This window comes from Rhipicephalus sanguineus, chromosome 4 (assembly GCF_013339695.2).
Source record: "Rhipicephalus sanguineus isolate Rsan-2018 chromosome 4, BIME_Rsan_1.4, whole genome shotgun sequence".
In the NCBI taxonomy this organism is placed as follows: domain Eukaryota; kingdom Metazoa; phylum Arthropoda; class Arachnida; order Ixodida; family Ixodidae; genus Rhipicephalus; species Rhipicephalus sanguineus.
The window spans coordinates 170,694,440-170,709,139 of record NC_051179.1 but is presented as its reverse complement, the minus strand read 5'-3'; the positions used below and the strand labels follow the sequence as shown (position 1 = coordinate 170,709,139).

Genomic DNA, 14,700 nt, shown 5'->3' with positions numbered 1-14,700 from the left:
AGATGCGCAGTGTCTAGAATGTACTCAGCGGTACTCTACTATATGGTTACAATGAAATAGAAGTGTGGTGGCGAGTGCTCTTCCGCAGCACCGCCACAGCAGGAAAGGCTGACGTACGCGCATGATTTTAAAAAAAAGAGAAAAAAAAAATCTGCCTTTGCTGTGGTGGGCACTTTTCGGGAGATTCGAGATGACATTCATACAATCGGGAGATTAGGTCCAAATTAGGGAGTCTCCCGGACAATTTGGGAGAGTTGGAAGGTATGGTGTGCATACCTTTCATCATGACGACCACCAATCAAGAAAACAAATGAGTTCATGCCTTTGTACATACCTTTGCACAGCTTCACTGCTCATCCACCTTCACAGAGTGGAATGACTCCCGATTTTTTGCACTGACCGGTGTTCTCACCTAAGTGGCAGCTACTGCCTTGCTTCTAACCAACTCTCCTTGGAAAGTTAATCAGCAGGAAAGACAAAGACACAAAAGAAAAACACGCACACACAGGACCAGTGCTGCACTTCCAATGGGATAAGCCTTCTTTTGAGGTTAAACGTGATTGTGTGAGAGTGGCATGTCAGGATGGCAACTTGCCCAAATTAAAGTACTCCTAAACTCTCCTTTCTTGCAACAAGACCCCTCCCCCCTCCTGTTACTGCCGTGTCTGCGTTCATGGATGTGTTATGCAGCATTGACAACATCCAGAGTCTCATGTGCAGGCAATGCTGTAGGTGATCTACCTGCAGAGATTGCTGCTCTGGGAAGAGACCTCTGGTTACTTGGCACAAAGAAACTGACTGATCTTTGATGTGTCAGTCAGAAAATAATGTTTACCATGCCACACTTGGCTACAGTTAAGGGGTGCTGAATCCCTCCAATACATTGCGATCAGCATCTGCTCTCACGGGTGAAGCCAGGCTTTTGTTTCAGGGGGGTCTCACACCCCTATATGTGTGTTGGTGTGTATGCTTGTATGTGCACGTGTGATATTATACACATGCCAGCTGTGCAAGTTTACTGGGGAGGGGGCATACTGGAACCTCCCCCAGAGGCTACACCTATTCCTGCTCTGTGCTTGCTGAAATGGATGGTTTCCCTCTTCTTTTTTTATTTTCGTGCAATTTTTGTAATTCCCCACATAAGACACCCTGCCTTCCATGGATCGATTTGTGCAAAACCAGGTGAACATGTGCCTTTAGTACAACGGTAAGCCCTTTCCAGCCTGATATCCTTTGATTATGGTCACAGCAGCCACGGTAAAAATTCCAACCTGCAACTTGTTTGAATGTTTCAGTGAAATTTGGCTCCCGAAAATTTGCCTCATGAGAATTGCTCACCCAAGTCTGGGTCCGTCGTTCAAGAAAAAAGTGCAATCATCATCATATCAATAAATACTGTACAACATGCCCAAGGTTCCACCCTAAATATTTATACTGTTTAAGTACACAAGCAGCTGAGGCCTCAGTTCGGACCCAATATTTCAATGAAAAGACATGTCATCATTCTATCACTTCAGCCTTACTGTGGATCAGCTGAGGCCTTTATTTTCCGCTGACTCCTGCTGTTTGATCTCGGCTTAATGTGAGCAGCTCAAGTGTGCACACGCCAGCAAAAGCTTGCCGGATGCGAAATTTTCAAGAAAGCTATCTTCCCACTTTGTCTGCGAGCATGGCCTCCAACCATATGTTCCAACCTTTAGTAGTTCTTGTGATCTATATAGTTACCCGATAGATTAGAAGAGTCATACACTAACAGAGCAAGAATTTGCATTTGCAGTGGACCGCTTGTCCCGTAAACTTTTGCTGCTGGGTGCACCTCACAGTGCTCAATAGGCCCAAAAAACAATCACCTGCAAGCATATGCACCATTCAACTCTGGGCTGTGGCATATGACCTCATGTAGCCAGATTAATAACCATAAAATGCATAAATTTGAGAGAAAAAGAAAGGAAAGGCCTTTAGCTGAGCTGAGCATGAAATAGCCCATTGATCGAATTATTTCAATTTGATTCACTACACAGCTGAACCCCTTTATAAGGGGCACTATGTAACAGACAATTGGGTATAAGGGACACCAATGTGTCAACATTGAAATAAGGGTTAATCAGAAAATGAGGACATAGTATCCTGCTTATACGAGACACCTCATAGAAGGGACAAGAACGCCGGTGCGGATCTGTTATAACGGGGACTACACAGGAGCATGAGAGTTTCAGAACAGTGACCTCTGTAGTTAGGGATTGTTGAGCACTGAAACACATCTTGAATGCCTCTGTCCTCAATACAAGATCGCCATTGCAAACATACCCTGTACTTTGGCTTGCCATGGCCTCTGGCCGTAAAACTCGAGGGACTCTTCTCCTTCAAGCATGTTGACATCTGGAGGTGAGGCCACATCCTAACAGAGGAAGAAGAAAGACGTGGGTAAGACTAAAGCGAAAAGACAAATCAGGAGCTCTTCCCCAATCAAGCAAATGGGGGCAAGCGAAGCTTGGAGTGGGCATGCTTAAGCTACTGCTTTTCTTTCTTTCTCTCTTTCTTTCTTTATAGGTAGCAGTCGTCCCCGAACATTGTTTTTGGGTTGAATCGGCATAGCGTCTTTCGAGTTGTTTCCAGTGTTTGTCAGCCTCTAGAACAGCCCAACAGACGGACCATTACGCGACCATGAAAACGCGGGTGAGGATTCATTTTTCTCGAAGCTGGAATTTTCCCAAAATGTGCAATTCCTGATATCGACTTTACATGTTGTCCAACATATCGCTTTTTGTCCGCAAACATAAAATATTTCAACGCAGCACCCATAGCAAGTGTACAGCTTCCCAATTGTCTTTCGCATCGTCGGCAGAATGCATTTGTATGCTTCAGTTCAGTTCATAGTGGGCAAGCATGGGCATGTGGCCTAGTGCTCAGGGCACTAGCCTTTGGAGTGTGAGGACCCAGGTTCAAACGCCAGCCCGGAAAGAAAATTTATTTTGCTTTATTTATGATTTCTTTAGTGTGCACCAGCTGAGGGTGAGAAGGGTTTTTTGGAACACCACCATCACCAGCTACACAGGTCAGCCCATACAGGCTTCGCTTGAAAAAACCCAACTAAGTTATGCCAGCAGACTTGTACAGATCTTCTTGCTCTGCATTTTTCTGCAGGGTAGAAACACGTTACCTCAAACAGCAATGCGTTTCGAGTCTCTATGAATCACGATGCACTTGGAATACATGTTCCTCAAAATTGGTCCAAAAGCATCGAGCTTCTAGGGCACGGTAATACTTTTTCACTAGTGGATCCCGTTACAACCTGTGCACAACCAACTGCACATCCATGAACATTCAGAGGCGTTGCTTAGACGGGTTACAGTGCCCACCTTGCAGAGCCGGGCTGCTTGCTCCTTGCGTGCAAGGGCATGGTTGGCCGCCTGCTGGTAGTAGAAGCCCGGGTGCTGCGTCTGGATCGCGGTCAGGCCAAAGCTCACCGCCTCTTCAAACAGGTCGCCAAAATGGCTGAACCTGGGCACCACCAAACATCACCGAGACTGCCATGTGTTCAATGCATTCATTTTCTGAACAACCATTGGCTAAGAACCAGGCAAGTTTGTTCATTTTACACATTTTACAGAATAAACTAAATTGCTCAAAAAATGTGATCATGTCAAGGAACTGCATATGCAATCTACCAACAACTGATATATTTTAGGAAAGGGTAAACCAACAGTTCTATGTCTGCGCAAGTGACAAAAAGAAATGCCATCAAGTGCTATAAAATAAAAATAATCCAGTCCTTTAATGATAGTAAGAACTGCGTATTCCAAGCATTTCAAGCACTGATGCTTGTAAGTAGGAAGAGTATATGTATTTTTTTCCAGAGTACGTCAGTGGTTAATGAGTGGTTGTGCTGTTCCCTCTTTTGTTCACATAATTTCTTGTTTTTTTTAGTTTTTTTTGTAAAACCAAAGTGCACCAAATTTTCCAGAGATTTCTAAAAGTGCAGCTTCATTCACCGTGCATTTAGGAAATTGCTGAACACCGATACTGAGCAGTATATCGTAATCCTCTGCACACTTGATCATGACAGCACTTGCCAATGGCTGAGAATGAGTCAACTTACTGTGTACTGGCCTAGGTGCCTGTGTTTTAAAGCATACAAGCAATCTGAGGACAAAGTATGGTCTTTTCTATCAACCAAGCTAACCAGGAGATTAGAGTAAAATTCTTTTAATCTATCTTCCCCTTTCAACTTGCTGAGCATTTCAACTTGCTGTAACTCAGTGTTGTGAAAATGAATAGAGCAAGTGCGGAGCATTGCTCTGAATAAAAGTGAGGTTCTTCTTGAGATTAGTAATTTAGAAAAATATGATGTGCTAGTATCTGTGCAAGTGCAGTAGAGTCTGTCATACATCTCTCATGGCCTGGTTTGCTTTGGGACATCAAACCTTATAATCTGTAAACCAACCATCCAGCCGTAAAATGCTGTACCACAGTGCACGGTAGTGAGCACAGATCTGAACGTAGCTCTGCATTTTCAATGTTGCTGCTTAGTGATTATGCATCAGTGACAAAAAACGCACTGCTTGGACAGCCAGGCACTGTGTTCAAAGGCAAGTCGGGGGTTGCCGATGCGGTCCTTGAAGATGTCCACGTGACGTCGAAACTGGTGGATGGCATCCAGTGGAATGTTCTGCATGAACGCCAGCTGGCAGAGCTGCACGAGAGCCAATAAACAAGGTGAGCACCACCTACGCTTGCCTGTAAACGCAACTTGCAAGTATGAGTGATATGACTTGTAAAGGACTGTTGAAAAAACCAAACGATACACTGCAAGGTGCCTCAGATATGGTTGTCATTATGGTGTGCCTCTGTGAGATGCATGGCAGTGTCGCGACTGAAACAGAACTGCTAAACATGCCCAAATTTTCAGCGTATGAAAAAGAAGTGTGCAACTGTAGTTCCAGCATTATGAAGCAGCAGTGTCTGCACTATATTATTCACAATACTATCCTGTAATCAAGTGAATTTTTTAGTTCTGTAACATATGAATTGTAGGGATGGGCGAATAGTGAATTTGATGTTCGAAGCGAATCCGAAGTGAATAGTGATTTGGTTGAATAATTTCGAATCGAATAGTTCGAATAGTATTTACCGCATATTATTAAGAAAAATGAGCATTTTCGTCATGACCCTTGCACAATATTTTTAAGGAACTGGAACTAGGTATGATTGAATGTCACTTTTTTGGTTTGAAATGAAGTGGAAGCAGCCTTGAATAGTATCAAGATTTGAATAGCAGTAGGGTGCAAGTTATAAGTGGTACAATATGTTACAATTTAAAAATGACTATACTTAGCGCATATAAGCCCACATAACACGCTTTTAAACTGAAAAAAATATGTACATTTAACCTTGAAGTGTGGCTTTGCGGCAGTGCAGATTTCCCCTGGATGGGTTATTTCACGGCACAGCAACTAGACGCTGCAGTGAAACCACTTTTGCAAAGGGTTATGTGCGGTCAAATGTGTACATATATCCGTTCATTTCGAATACTTCGAAATTTCGAATAATCTAAATTCGTATCGAAGTGAATTCGAACACTGTAATATTCGTTTGAATATTCGAAACGCCCGAATATTCACCCATCCCTAATCAATTGCTCTGATTACTTGTTAACACTTGCCGTAACTACTGTTTCAGTAAACAATGACTTGTAACGACTTTACACTACTTAAGAGATAACCTACAACAGGCGACACCACTTTAAGCACATGAATTTGATAAGAACTATGCTGGAACACCAAATGTCATGCCACACAGCAGCCATGCAGCTGCTCTACCTGTTTAAACTGGCAAATCCAGCAGCCAGTAAAATCTAAATAATTCAAAATCTTTCAATTTGAATTCAAGGATAACTTCACCTGCACGGATGGTGCTGGCAAAGTTCTATGCATATGAATAGAAATAAACTCACATGAATTCGAACTCTAAAAATACCCATTGGTTATTTCGAACAAAATTTTCACACCTGTGACCAGCCGTGTTTCAGAAAAAAGTAGCATTGCATAGACTCTCAGGTCAGTGTACCCCTGAAACTTTGAGATAATGCAACACCTGCATTAGGTGCGCAGGAAGACAGCACACATATTGCTACAAGCTAGCTATCTTGGCTCGCCCAGTTTTTGTACCAGCCTCTAATTACCTGCAAGATATTGCTGCCGGCTGCCACTGCACAGAGCTGCTAGGACCACCACCATGCAGAGCAAGCACGTACGGCCAAGCTGAACACTCTGGCGCCTCCCCTATTGTTCTGGGTTCCGCTATTGTTCTCATCTTAATAGCAAGTGATGTGGCCCGTTCTAGTGGAGCCACACTGCGAACATAGTGATTGTTCTGCTCTCTCTAAGGCATGAGCAACACAAAGCCAGTACGTACATCCACGTTCACTTAATTCAGACTGTGCTTCTTCCAATAGTCATTGCATAGTTATATATGACATTCGTTTGTACATTTCTACATCATGGTGTCAAAAACTTGGAGGCTGCTTGAGCTTCGCTTTCAAGAATAGAATGTGATAGCGTAATCGGACCATATTCATATCGCCTTCCCAATCGCTAACCTGGCTTCGCCTCTTGGTGGAGACCTAAACCGTGCCGCAAAGAAAGCCAAAGTGCCGACGCCCCCCGGCTACAATATCCATGCATGCGACACGACAAAACACGGCCACACAGCAGGGCGATGCCGTTTAAAAGTGCGCCCCGTGAGGCCTTTGCGCCATCTCGTGGGTGATAATGAAGCCGCTGAAGAACCTCCGAGATGTGCGTACCACCAACACTAAATGGTGTACAGTCGAACCCACTTATAACGATCCCACATATAACGATCTATCGGTTATAACAACCATATTTGGGTGCACTTACGATTTTCCTATGCTAACCATTGAAGCTGCGTCCAGATATAGCGAACATTTTTCAAAGCCTCCTACTTTTACAACGAACACTTCGGACACGGTTGCGGTAAAAACATGGCGCATACGAAGCGAAAAAAAGTTAAGACATGCCTTCTAAAGCGTGACAGGGGCGCGCGCTCGCGCGTGCCCCACTCCAGTTTACTCGCAATTAAGATACCCAGATCGGCGAGCACCGCACGCAGAATTCGGATGCTGCGAGCGAGGTCGCTCACTTTCCAGGCATTTCTTCAGTGATAGAATGGCAGTGAGGGAAAAAAAAATAGTAGGCAGCATGAAGCCTTGCGGTCAGCTTTCGCACGGTAACCTTTCCTGACGCCGTTCTCTGCTGCTACGACCGCCTGTGATGAACCAAACAATGCCTTAGAACGCAAGAAGGCATAAATGCAAGAAGTGATAACCGCGATAGCTTTCCATCGCAAAAAGGTTCACTGCGTCCCTAAACTCGTCGACGCCACAATGTGCCGCAAAAAGTCGTCCGTCTTTTTGGTAACGGCAGAGACCGGTCGATCGGTGATTACGACTTCCGCGCAATTGCGGCGATGCCTTTCGCGGATAAGCATCAGAAAAGAACGAAGGCGAGGTGGCGGCCGTCGGTGAACGTGAAATTATGCCTTATAGCCGACAACCTTATCATAGTCATCTGTAGATACTCGGCTTTGCGTGTGGCGTACGCTGTACACTGCGGATTGATGGCGGTACGAGCGTGCCATGCTGCCGTTTGCAAGTTCGCCACCGCCGCGTCGTGCGAGACCGCTTTTTTTTAAGTGCGCATCGCTTTGTAGAAACGAAAGTAGCTTGCTGTTGTTGAGCGGCGCGGGAACCGAGAAACGTCGATGCACTGACAGCGAGCGTATACAGCCTGTTTGACTAGGTGACAACTGAAGTGCGCCGCGCATCGTCGTGCAAGGCCGCGAAAGCATCGCGGAGACGTAGAGTGCGCGTTTCTTGGAAAATGCTTGTTTTCGCCGCGTTGAACGAAGAGGCTAGTCGCCGCACCCGTGCACGGTCCGGAGTGAAGCAAGCACGAAGAACGTACAAACGCGCGCATACGGCATACAGCAAGCGGCCCGGCAGTGACTCCGCGACACGAGTAGGCGACGCGCTGCACGCAACTAGCCAGGAATAATCGGCTCCACGTCGCGGTACCGCGCTTCGGCGAAATGGTGTCAGCTCATTGCAAAGGCGGTTAATTCACTCGTGAGCACGCAGCGGGCGTCGCTTCACGATGCGAAAAGGCTTAGCTTGTCACCGAAGGGGTTGTTAGCACTTTAATAAAAGTGCACAAAGAAAAAAAAAAGCGGCTTGGCCGCTAAGCGCACGTTTTTAAGGGCGAGTCCATATACAACGAACTACTGATATAACGGCCACTTTTCGCGACACTTTCGAGTTCGTTATAAACGGGTTCAACTGTATATAAATAGCTTACCGTTAGTATGCTAGAGGATGTATGCATGGTGGCCGAGCGGCTGAACGCATCGCGCCACATGAGCGAGGAATCGCAGGTTAGAATACCCGGTCCCACTCAAACTGAAGATTTTCAAATTATTTATTTATTTGCTTCAACTTTGATTTTTCGCTCATGGACAGCGCTAATTTTTCACTCGCAACCAACGGCGCCGCCACCGACACCGGAATGTCTGCAAAACGAGCTCTTTAACGTTGTCACGTTAATACACTACACCCCCCCGTTCCTTGCAGCGCACACATAGAATGAGTCCTAAGTGCCTTTACTGATGTGCTCACAAAAAAAAATGAGAAAAGATGACGGGCCATTCTGAACAGCAACTTTTAGGTAACTTCTGTGCACAGAAAAGTCATTGATGCTCTTCATGATACTACTAGAAGATCAGAACTCGCCTTGTAGTTAAGGATGCCTGCAACAGTTATGACTTCTAGGATGTTGGTGTCTGTGGTCTTCAGCTCCAGCAAGTCAACATAGGCCTGCTTGTAATGGCTGCACAGAACATCAAGACACAAACTTCAGAACCCTGACATGTTCTTCTTAACATTGCCGTTGAAAACTGGGCCCATTTGGAATAACAGCGCTGAAACAACAGATTGAAAGAACCTCTGATGTGCAAAAGTCTGCGGTGAATCCACCTCCATTTTTCTTTAGCTTATTTCACAAAGGAGGCAAGAAATCAATCAATGCAACTTAATGTTGTAAAAGAAACACAGAATTTGTGAAATTTGCAACAGCAAAGCACTTTCACTTAATTTTAAAGGGGCCCTGCAACACTTTTCCGGCATGGTCAGTAAACACTGCCGATCGGTAGTCGAGGCTCCTTATAACACGTGAGCTAGGCATTACAGTGCAGCACGCGGCCTGGAATTTACAATTAATTCTCGCAGTCATCTAGAAATCGCTCCCTCTTCTCTCAACAAATGATGCCATATACACATATCACTGTGCATATACCCAAGTCCACGGCCATTGGCTGATTTCAGCACGGCGAACTGCATAGATACCGTGGCCACCACGAGATGGTGCCACGTGCCTGCACGCGCACTTGCGCTCACACTTAAAAGTTCTTTAAGTCATGCGTTCAAAGAAAAAGTGAAAAAAAAAATCACCGCCATATCCACGAAGTGAATGATGTTAGAGGAGCTTGCTCGGAGATGATCGGGTAACTCGCGAATGCTCCGTGCACATTCCTCTACCATCATATATAGACGTGACAACGTTGTTATACATACATTACATCCACAATGTTTTTTTTTAATTTACGGTTGGATGCACTATATACATTTTGATGAAGTATATATACATTTGGATGAACTATAAACATTATATATACACAAGAGATATTCTTTTACCAAGTTCAAGAAGGGCGTCCCTCGATGAGTTCGGGGACTGGTTTCCCTTTAAAGATGATTGCTTTATGATGGTTGAACTATATGCATTACATATACACAAGAGATGTTCTTTTACAAAGTACAAGAAGGGCGTCCCTCGATGAGCTTGGGGACTCGTTTCCCATTAAAGATGATTGCTTTATGATCAGTAAAGTATGTTGCCAAGGGGTCATCGATGATGGGACGCAATGGAAAGTTCGAGAAGGCAACATCGATACAAGTGCCCCTGATGGTGGTGGGACGTTTGCAGTCGTACGATACACATCGGAGAGCGTAACGTGACATCATGTGTCGGCTGGTTATTGGCAAGGCGAGATCTTCCCGAGCTGCTGCTGCGTTGCGAGCCCGTCGCGCTGCTGCCGTTCATGCTGCGGAGCGGCCACGAAGAGTGTTCACTTAGTGAGCTCCCGGCGAAGAGAAAGGAAGCCAGCGAAACGAGCGGTGCGGCCAGCGAGCAGTCACCTAACTAGCGCTTGCGCCGAGCGTGGTGTGTGCCGCCTTGAGCGGCGGCGCCATCTAGTGAGCATTCTTGAAATCACCGGAGAGAGCGCAGCTGCGCCGAGCATGGTGTGTGCCGCCGCGCCGACGGTAACAGAGGTGAGGACAAGGCGCGAGCATAAGAAGCTTGGCGAGCAAGCTCCTAAAAAAGTGCTCAAGTTAATGACACAAGCTGACCAAGGGATGCATCTTCTTATTCCCCTTGTCATCCCCCTCCCTGCGTAGCTTTTAGTGCACTCGCTGGTACGAGAGGAGAGAGAAAGCGCTTGAAGCGTGCGGCAAGTCCCTGTAACTCCGCTCGTACTTGACGGATTCTAAAAATTTTTGCGGCAGCCGATTTGTGAGGCAATAAGCTCTTTTAATGAAGCCATTAGACGATTACATGGAAAAATCTTGCAGGGCCCCTTTAACAAATTCATTTAGTTCACCCTATATTCCGGTGCAAAAGACATACCTTTTTTATTAAATATTTACTGATGCATCTGATACATATGCGAAAATTCATGCTATTTTGCGTGACCAATATGTCTATATGCTATTCGTGAGCATGATAAACTGTGCATTACAGCCCTCATGAAAAGAAATTTAGTCTCGTTATAACAATGAAGCGACAGTAAAGAACATGGCATCCCAAAGCATTAGTTCAAAAATGAGCTCTCTGTCGGGCAAACCCGTGCCCAGGAAAACAAAGAACACTCACAGTACAGTAGCAGAGAGCACAGTCATCGCTCAGCAAAAATTTTATCTTTGGATCTACACTCTAACCTCGTTATAACAAAGTTACATCTTACATGAAAATAACTTCGTTATATCCAAAAATTCGTTATAAATGTATATTCCTAACACTATGTATTGCAAGACCAGTCCTCATTTACTTCGTTATAACCAATATTTCATTATATCCGTGTTCGTTATATCGAAGTTTTAGTGCATAGTTAACAAACCCCAGCGTAATAACCGGCGGTCGTATACATTCTGTGTTGTATTACATTATTCGCGTCATGTTAAGTTCAGAATAATCTGAAATACTTAAGAAGGTTCTGATACATCAAGGGACGACCTGCATGTGCAATAACAAATATGGCAGTTTTAACCGGCGAAGCCTGGTCACTAAGACACAGAAAAAACAAGTATGCATGGCATTATTGCCTAACGGCAAAGTGCATGACAGCACACCAGTTATGGCCTCAAAGTCTCAAAGAGAAAAAAGCGATTTGAGTTATGAGAGATTAGGTTTGAGATTAAGCAGTCCCACCATCTCTCATCACACCTGTCTAACTATCACATACACTTCCAGCATCACATGCATGTCACACGAGGAAGCTAATCCTTAGAAAATACAGAAAACTGTCCCAGGAAGACGGCTATCATCAGAGACAGATGTACGGGGGACTCAACCCCAATGAAAGATAATCTTAACACAAAACAAGGAACATTAAATGCAGGCTTGAAGACAGAAAATTTTGGCAGACACTACGTGCACACAGCTACGTGGCATTTATCACTAACGGTTGCAGTAAACGTTTCGTCACAAGTTAAATTAACGAGTATGATGATTCAGGCTTGACCACTTCACACAAACACTCACTTAAGAATGCCAGCATGATGAACAGCACACACAGAGGTGAGCGAATGCGTCACTTCGTCCTTTGCTTTAATGCACCCCAAGAACTTTATGATAATGTGACCTTTCATGCTGGCGTGCGGCAAGGCAAGCACACACAAAGTCTCCAGCCATGTTGACTCGGCCAGCCAGCAATTGCCCCCACTGCAGATTCCTGCAGGTTGCCTAAGTGCTCAGCCATGCAGAGACCTAGTGCAGGTACTGGGCAAGCTGACATGGAGGAGGCATACCCAATCGCTCCTTCCAACACTACCAACATCCAGTAAGTATGCTTACCCTCGCACCGTTTCTTTCACACCAACTGCATACCATGCACAGGGTATAACAAAACCTAACCACACTTGGGACTTTATGCGAAGCATTACAACGACACCAATTTTTGCTTAGAGTGTTCCCATGATTGCTTTCCCAATACTTCTGTCTCTTTCCTTCCAAAGTGGTTACCCGAGCAAATTGAGGTCTCACCGAATAGCAACACCTGGGTCCTGTTTCAGTTCGTGCAGGAATGCGATCTTGAACTGGTGACGAATGAGGAGTTGCTGCATGAGACAAAAACGGCAGAAAAAAAGTGTAAACGAGTACGCTTTTCAGAACGTTGCACTTTAAAAGCAGCAACCTAGAGGGTAACAGGTTCAAGCAATGTGGGAAATTGGCAACAGTGCTCGGAACACTGTTTGTAAAACTTCATACTTTTTTCCTACTGTAAAGTGGTTTATTTTCTTGAGTTCTGACCAGTGCTAGGGCCAACTGTCGAAGCAAGGCAAAGGTCCAGAGCACAAGCAGCACTGCTGGGCCAAGCACTGGTGATGACAACCCAACAGCATTCCTCTTCTTCATTGCATTACCAATTTTTCTTTTTGCTTTTATCTGCTTATGTAATTGCGAGTTTCAGTGTTGTGACTACTCCAACATTCTTACGATAAAGCTACATTAGATGTCTAAAACGCACGTGAAACATCAAAATGTAGCAACATAGGACCTGTGTCCATAGGTCCTATAACAGGCAAGGTAATTTGCTCGTTCAAAAACAGCTCTGTTGCACGTGCAAAGTGTGATAACACAGCGTAAACTTGCACGTTGAGGCGTGCCAGATGATCCACTATTAGGCATGGGAGCACACAGCACTAATACGAAGTGTGAAAAGGTATTGCTAACAATGGGGATGTCATTTGTAATATAGCAGCACTTTGTTTTGCCCATTTCCTTCTCATGTGGCCTCCTCTACTTTGGCTGTCTTTAACTTGCGCCACTCTGTCTCTTTCTGCTTCCCTCTCCTGTACTGAGCACATACTAGAACCAAGTTTGCTGGTTGTGTGAACAGTGCGTGCACTCATCATGCGAGTACCTTTAAGAGCAAGTGAATTGTTTTTCTTCTAGGCTACCGGGAGATTTCAAAGACTACTGTTGCAAAACTCAGGCAATGAGGGCTTGATCCTGCTAAGCATAAACTATCATTCGTGCACAACCTGGAAAAAGAAGAAATGGGAGTTAGACAGATGCAAGTGCTTTCATCTAACTGCAAGTCCTGATGTTTTGCAAATCGTGCACAAATAACTATTTATTGTCAAGTGCTACAAACTTGTCCGACCCAGTACCCTTCTACTAACGGTCCTAGCCAGCAAGTATAGACTAAGCACGTGGGTCTTAGGGGTTTGCGCTTTCTTGTCTTTATAACCAGCCACATCCATCGCGATACTTTACCCAATGTACATCGTCAGATGGCAGTGTTGGGTACCTCACCTGGTGGGTGTTTTTGTTGGCAAAGTCCTTGTGAGCCTTGACTCTCTTGCACTCGTTGAGGTAGTAGCCTTGGGTGATCTCCTGGAAGGCCGTCTCAAGCCTGGGTGGTCATAGTGTGATTGAAACAGTGGGCAAGGCACTCTCAACATACTGCATACAGGCCCATATCAATAGCACTTGTCGCCCAACAAACTTATTTAGTGGCAGTTAAACCATACACGGAATGAGAGAGAGGGACAATACAGAAAAGGCAGTGAAGTTAACTAGAATATGTCCAGTGTGCTATACCCATGGGGAGGGGGAAAGGGGGGGGGGGGGCAAAAAAGAGAGAGAGGAGACCATGAATGCACATAATTCACAATACAAGAGATGGCAATGCAACAAGCAGGGTTCACAAAAGGCACCAGGGACCCCATCGCACACATGAGATTGTTGACAGAAAGGTTACAAGAAACCTTTGTTTTTTTGTCATCAACTGCAGCAAAGCTTCTCACTCAGTTGACCACTGAAAGCTCAGGACATATCTTAGGGAAATGGGAATCTCCGACACCTCACACTTCTTCCAAAAACAACGCTCACACAGTACAAGAAGAGACAATTAAAACAAATATTGGTGACACAGATTGAGTTAAATGTTCAGAAAGGTGACAAGCGCAGAAATTTTTGTCTTCCATATTTATTTCATTTATAAATACACAGAATATGCACCCAGAAACGGTGGTTTAGAAGGTAATATATAATAATACCTGGGGTTTAACATCCCAAAACCACGATATGATTGTGACAGACGCCGTAGTGGAGAGCTCCGGAAATTTCGACCACCTGGGGTTCTTAAACGTGCACCTAAATCTAAGTACACGGGCCTCAGACATTCTCGCCTCCATCGAAAATGCAGCCGCCGCGGCCGGGATTCGATCCCGTGACCTTCGGGTCAGCAGTCGAGCGCCATAAGCACTAGACCAACGTGGCGGGGCGGTGGTTTAGAAGGTGAAGGTATAGTACAAGGGAAAATTGCAGGAACAAAGGTAAGCAA

General features: G+C 45.0%; 1 protein-coding gene across 1 annotated transcript in view; it reads right to left on the bottom strand.

The window, feature by feature from the left end:
- LOC119390892 (trafficking protein particle complex subunit 11) overlaps window positions 1–14,700 on the bottom strand; it is an 81,056-nt gene that overhangs the window by 57,379 nt on the left and 8,977 nt on the right. The window contains exons 5-10 of the mRNA XM_037658596.2: window positions 13,668–13,767; window positions 12,393–12,466; window positions 8,807–8,903; window positions 4,560–4,693; window positions 3,360–3,501; window positions 2,308–2,398 (exon numbers count right to left, since the gene is read on the bottom strand). Of these exons, the coding sequence (XP_037514524.1) occupies window positions 2,308–2,398; window positions 3,360–3,501; window positions 4,560–4,693; window positions 8,807–8,903; window positions 12,393–12,466; window positions 13,668–13,767 (638 nt within the window). The remainder of the gene's footprint in view (window positions 1–2,307; window positions 2,399–3,359; window positions 3,502–4,559; window positions 4,694–8,806; window positions 8,904–12,392; window positions 12,467–13,667; window positions 13,768–14,700) is intronic.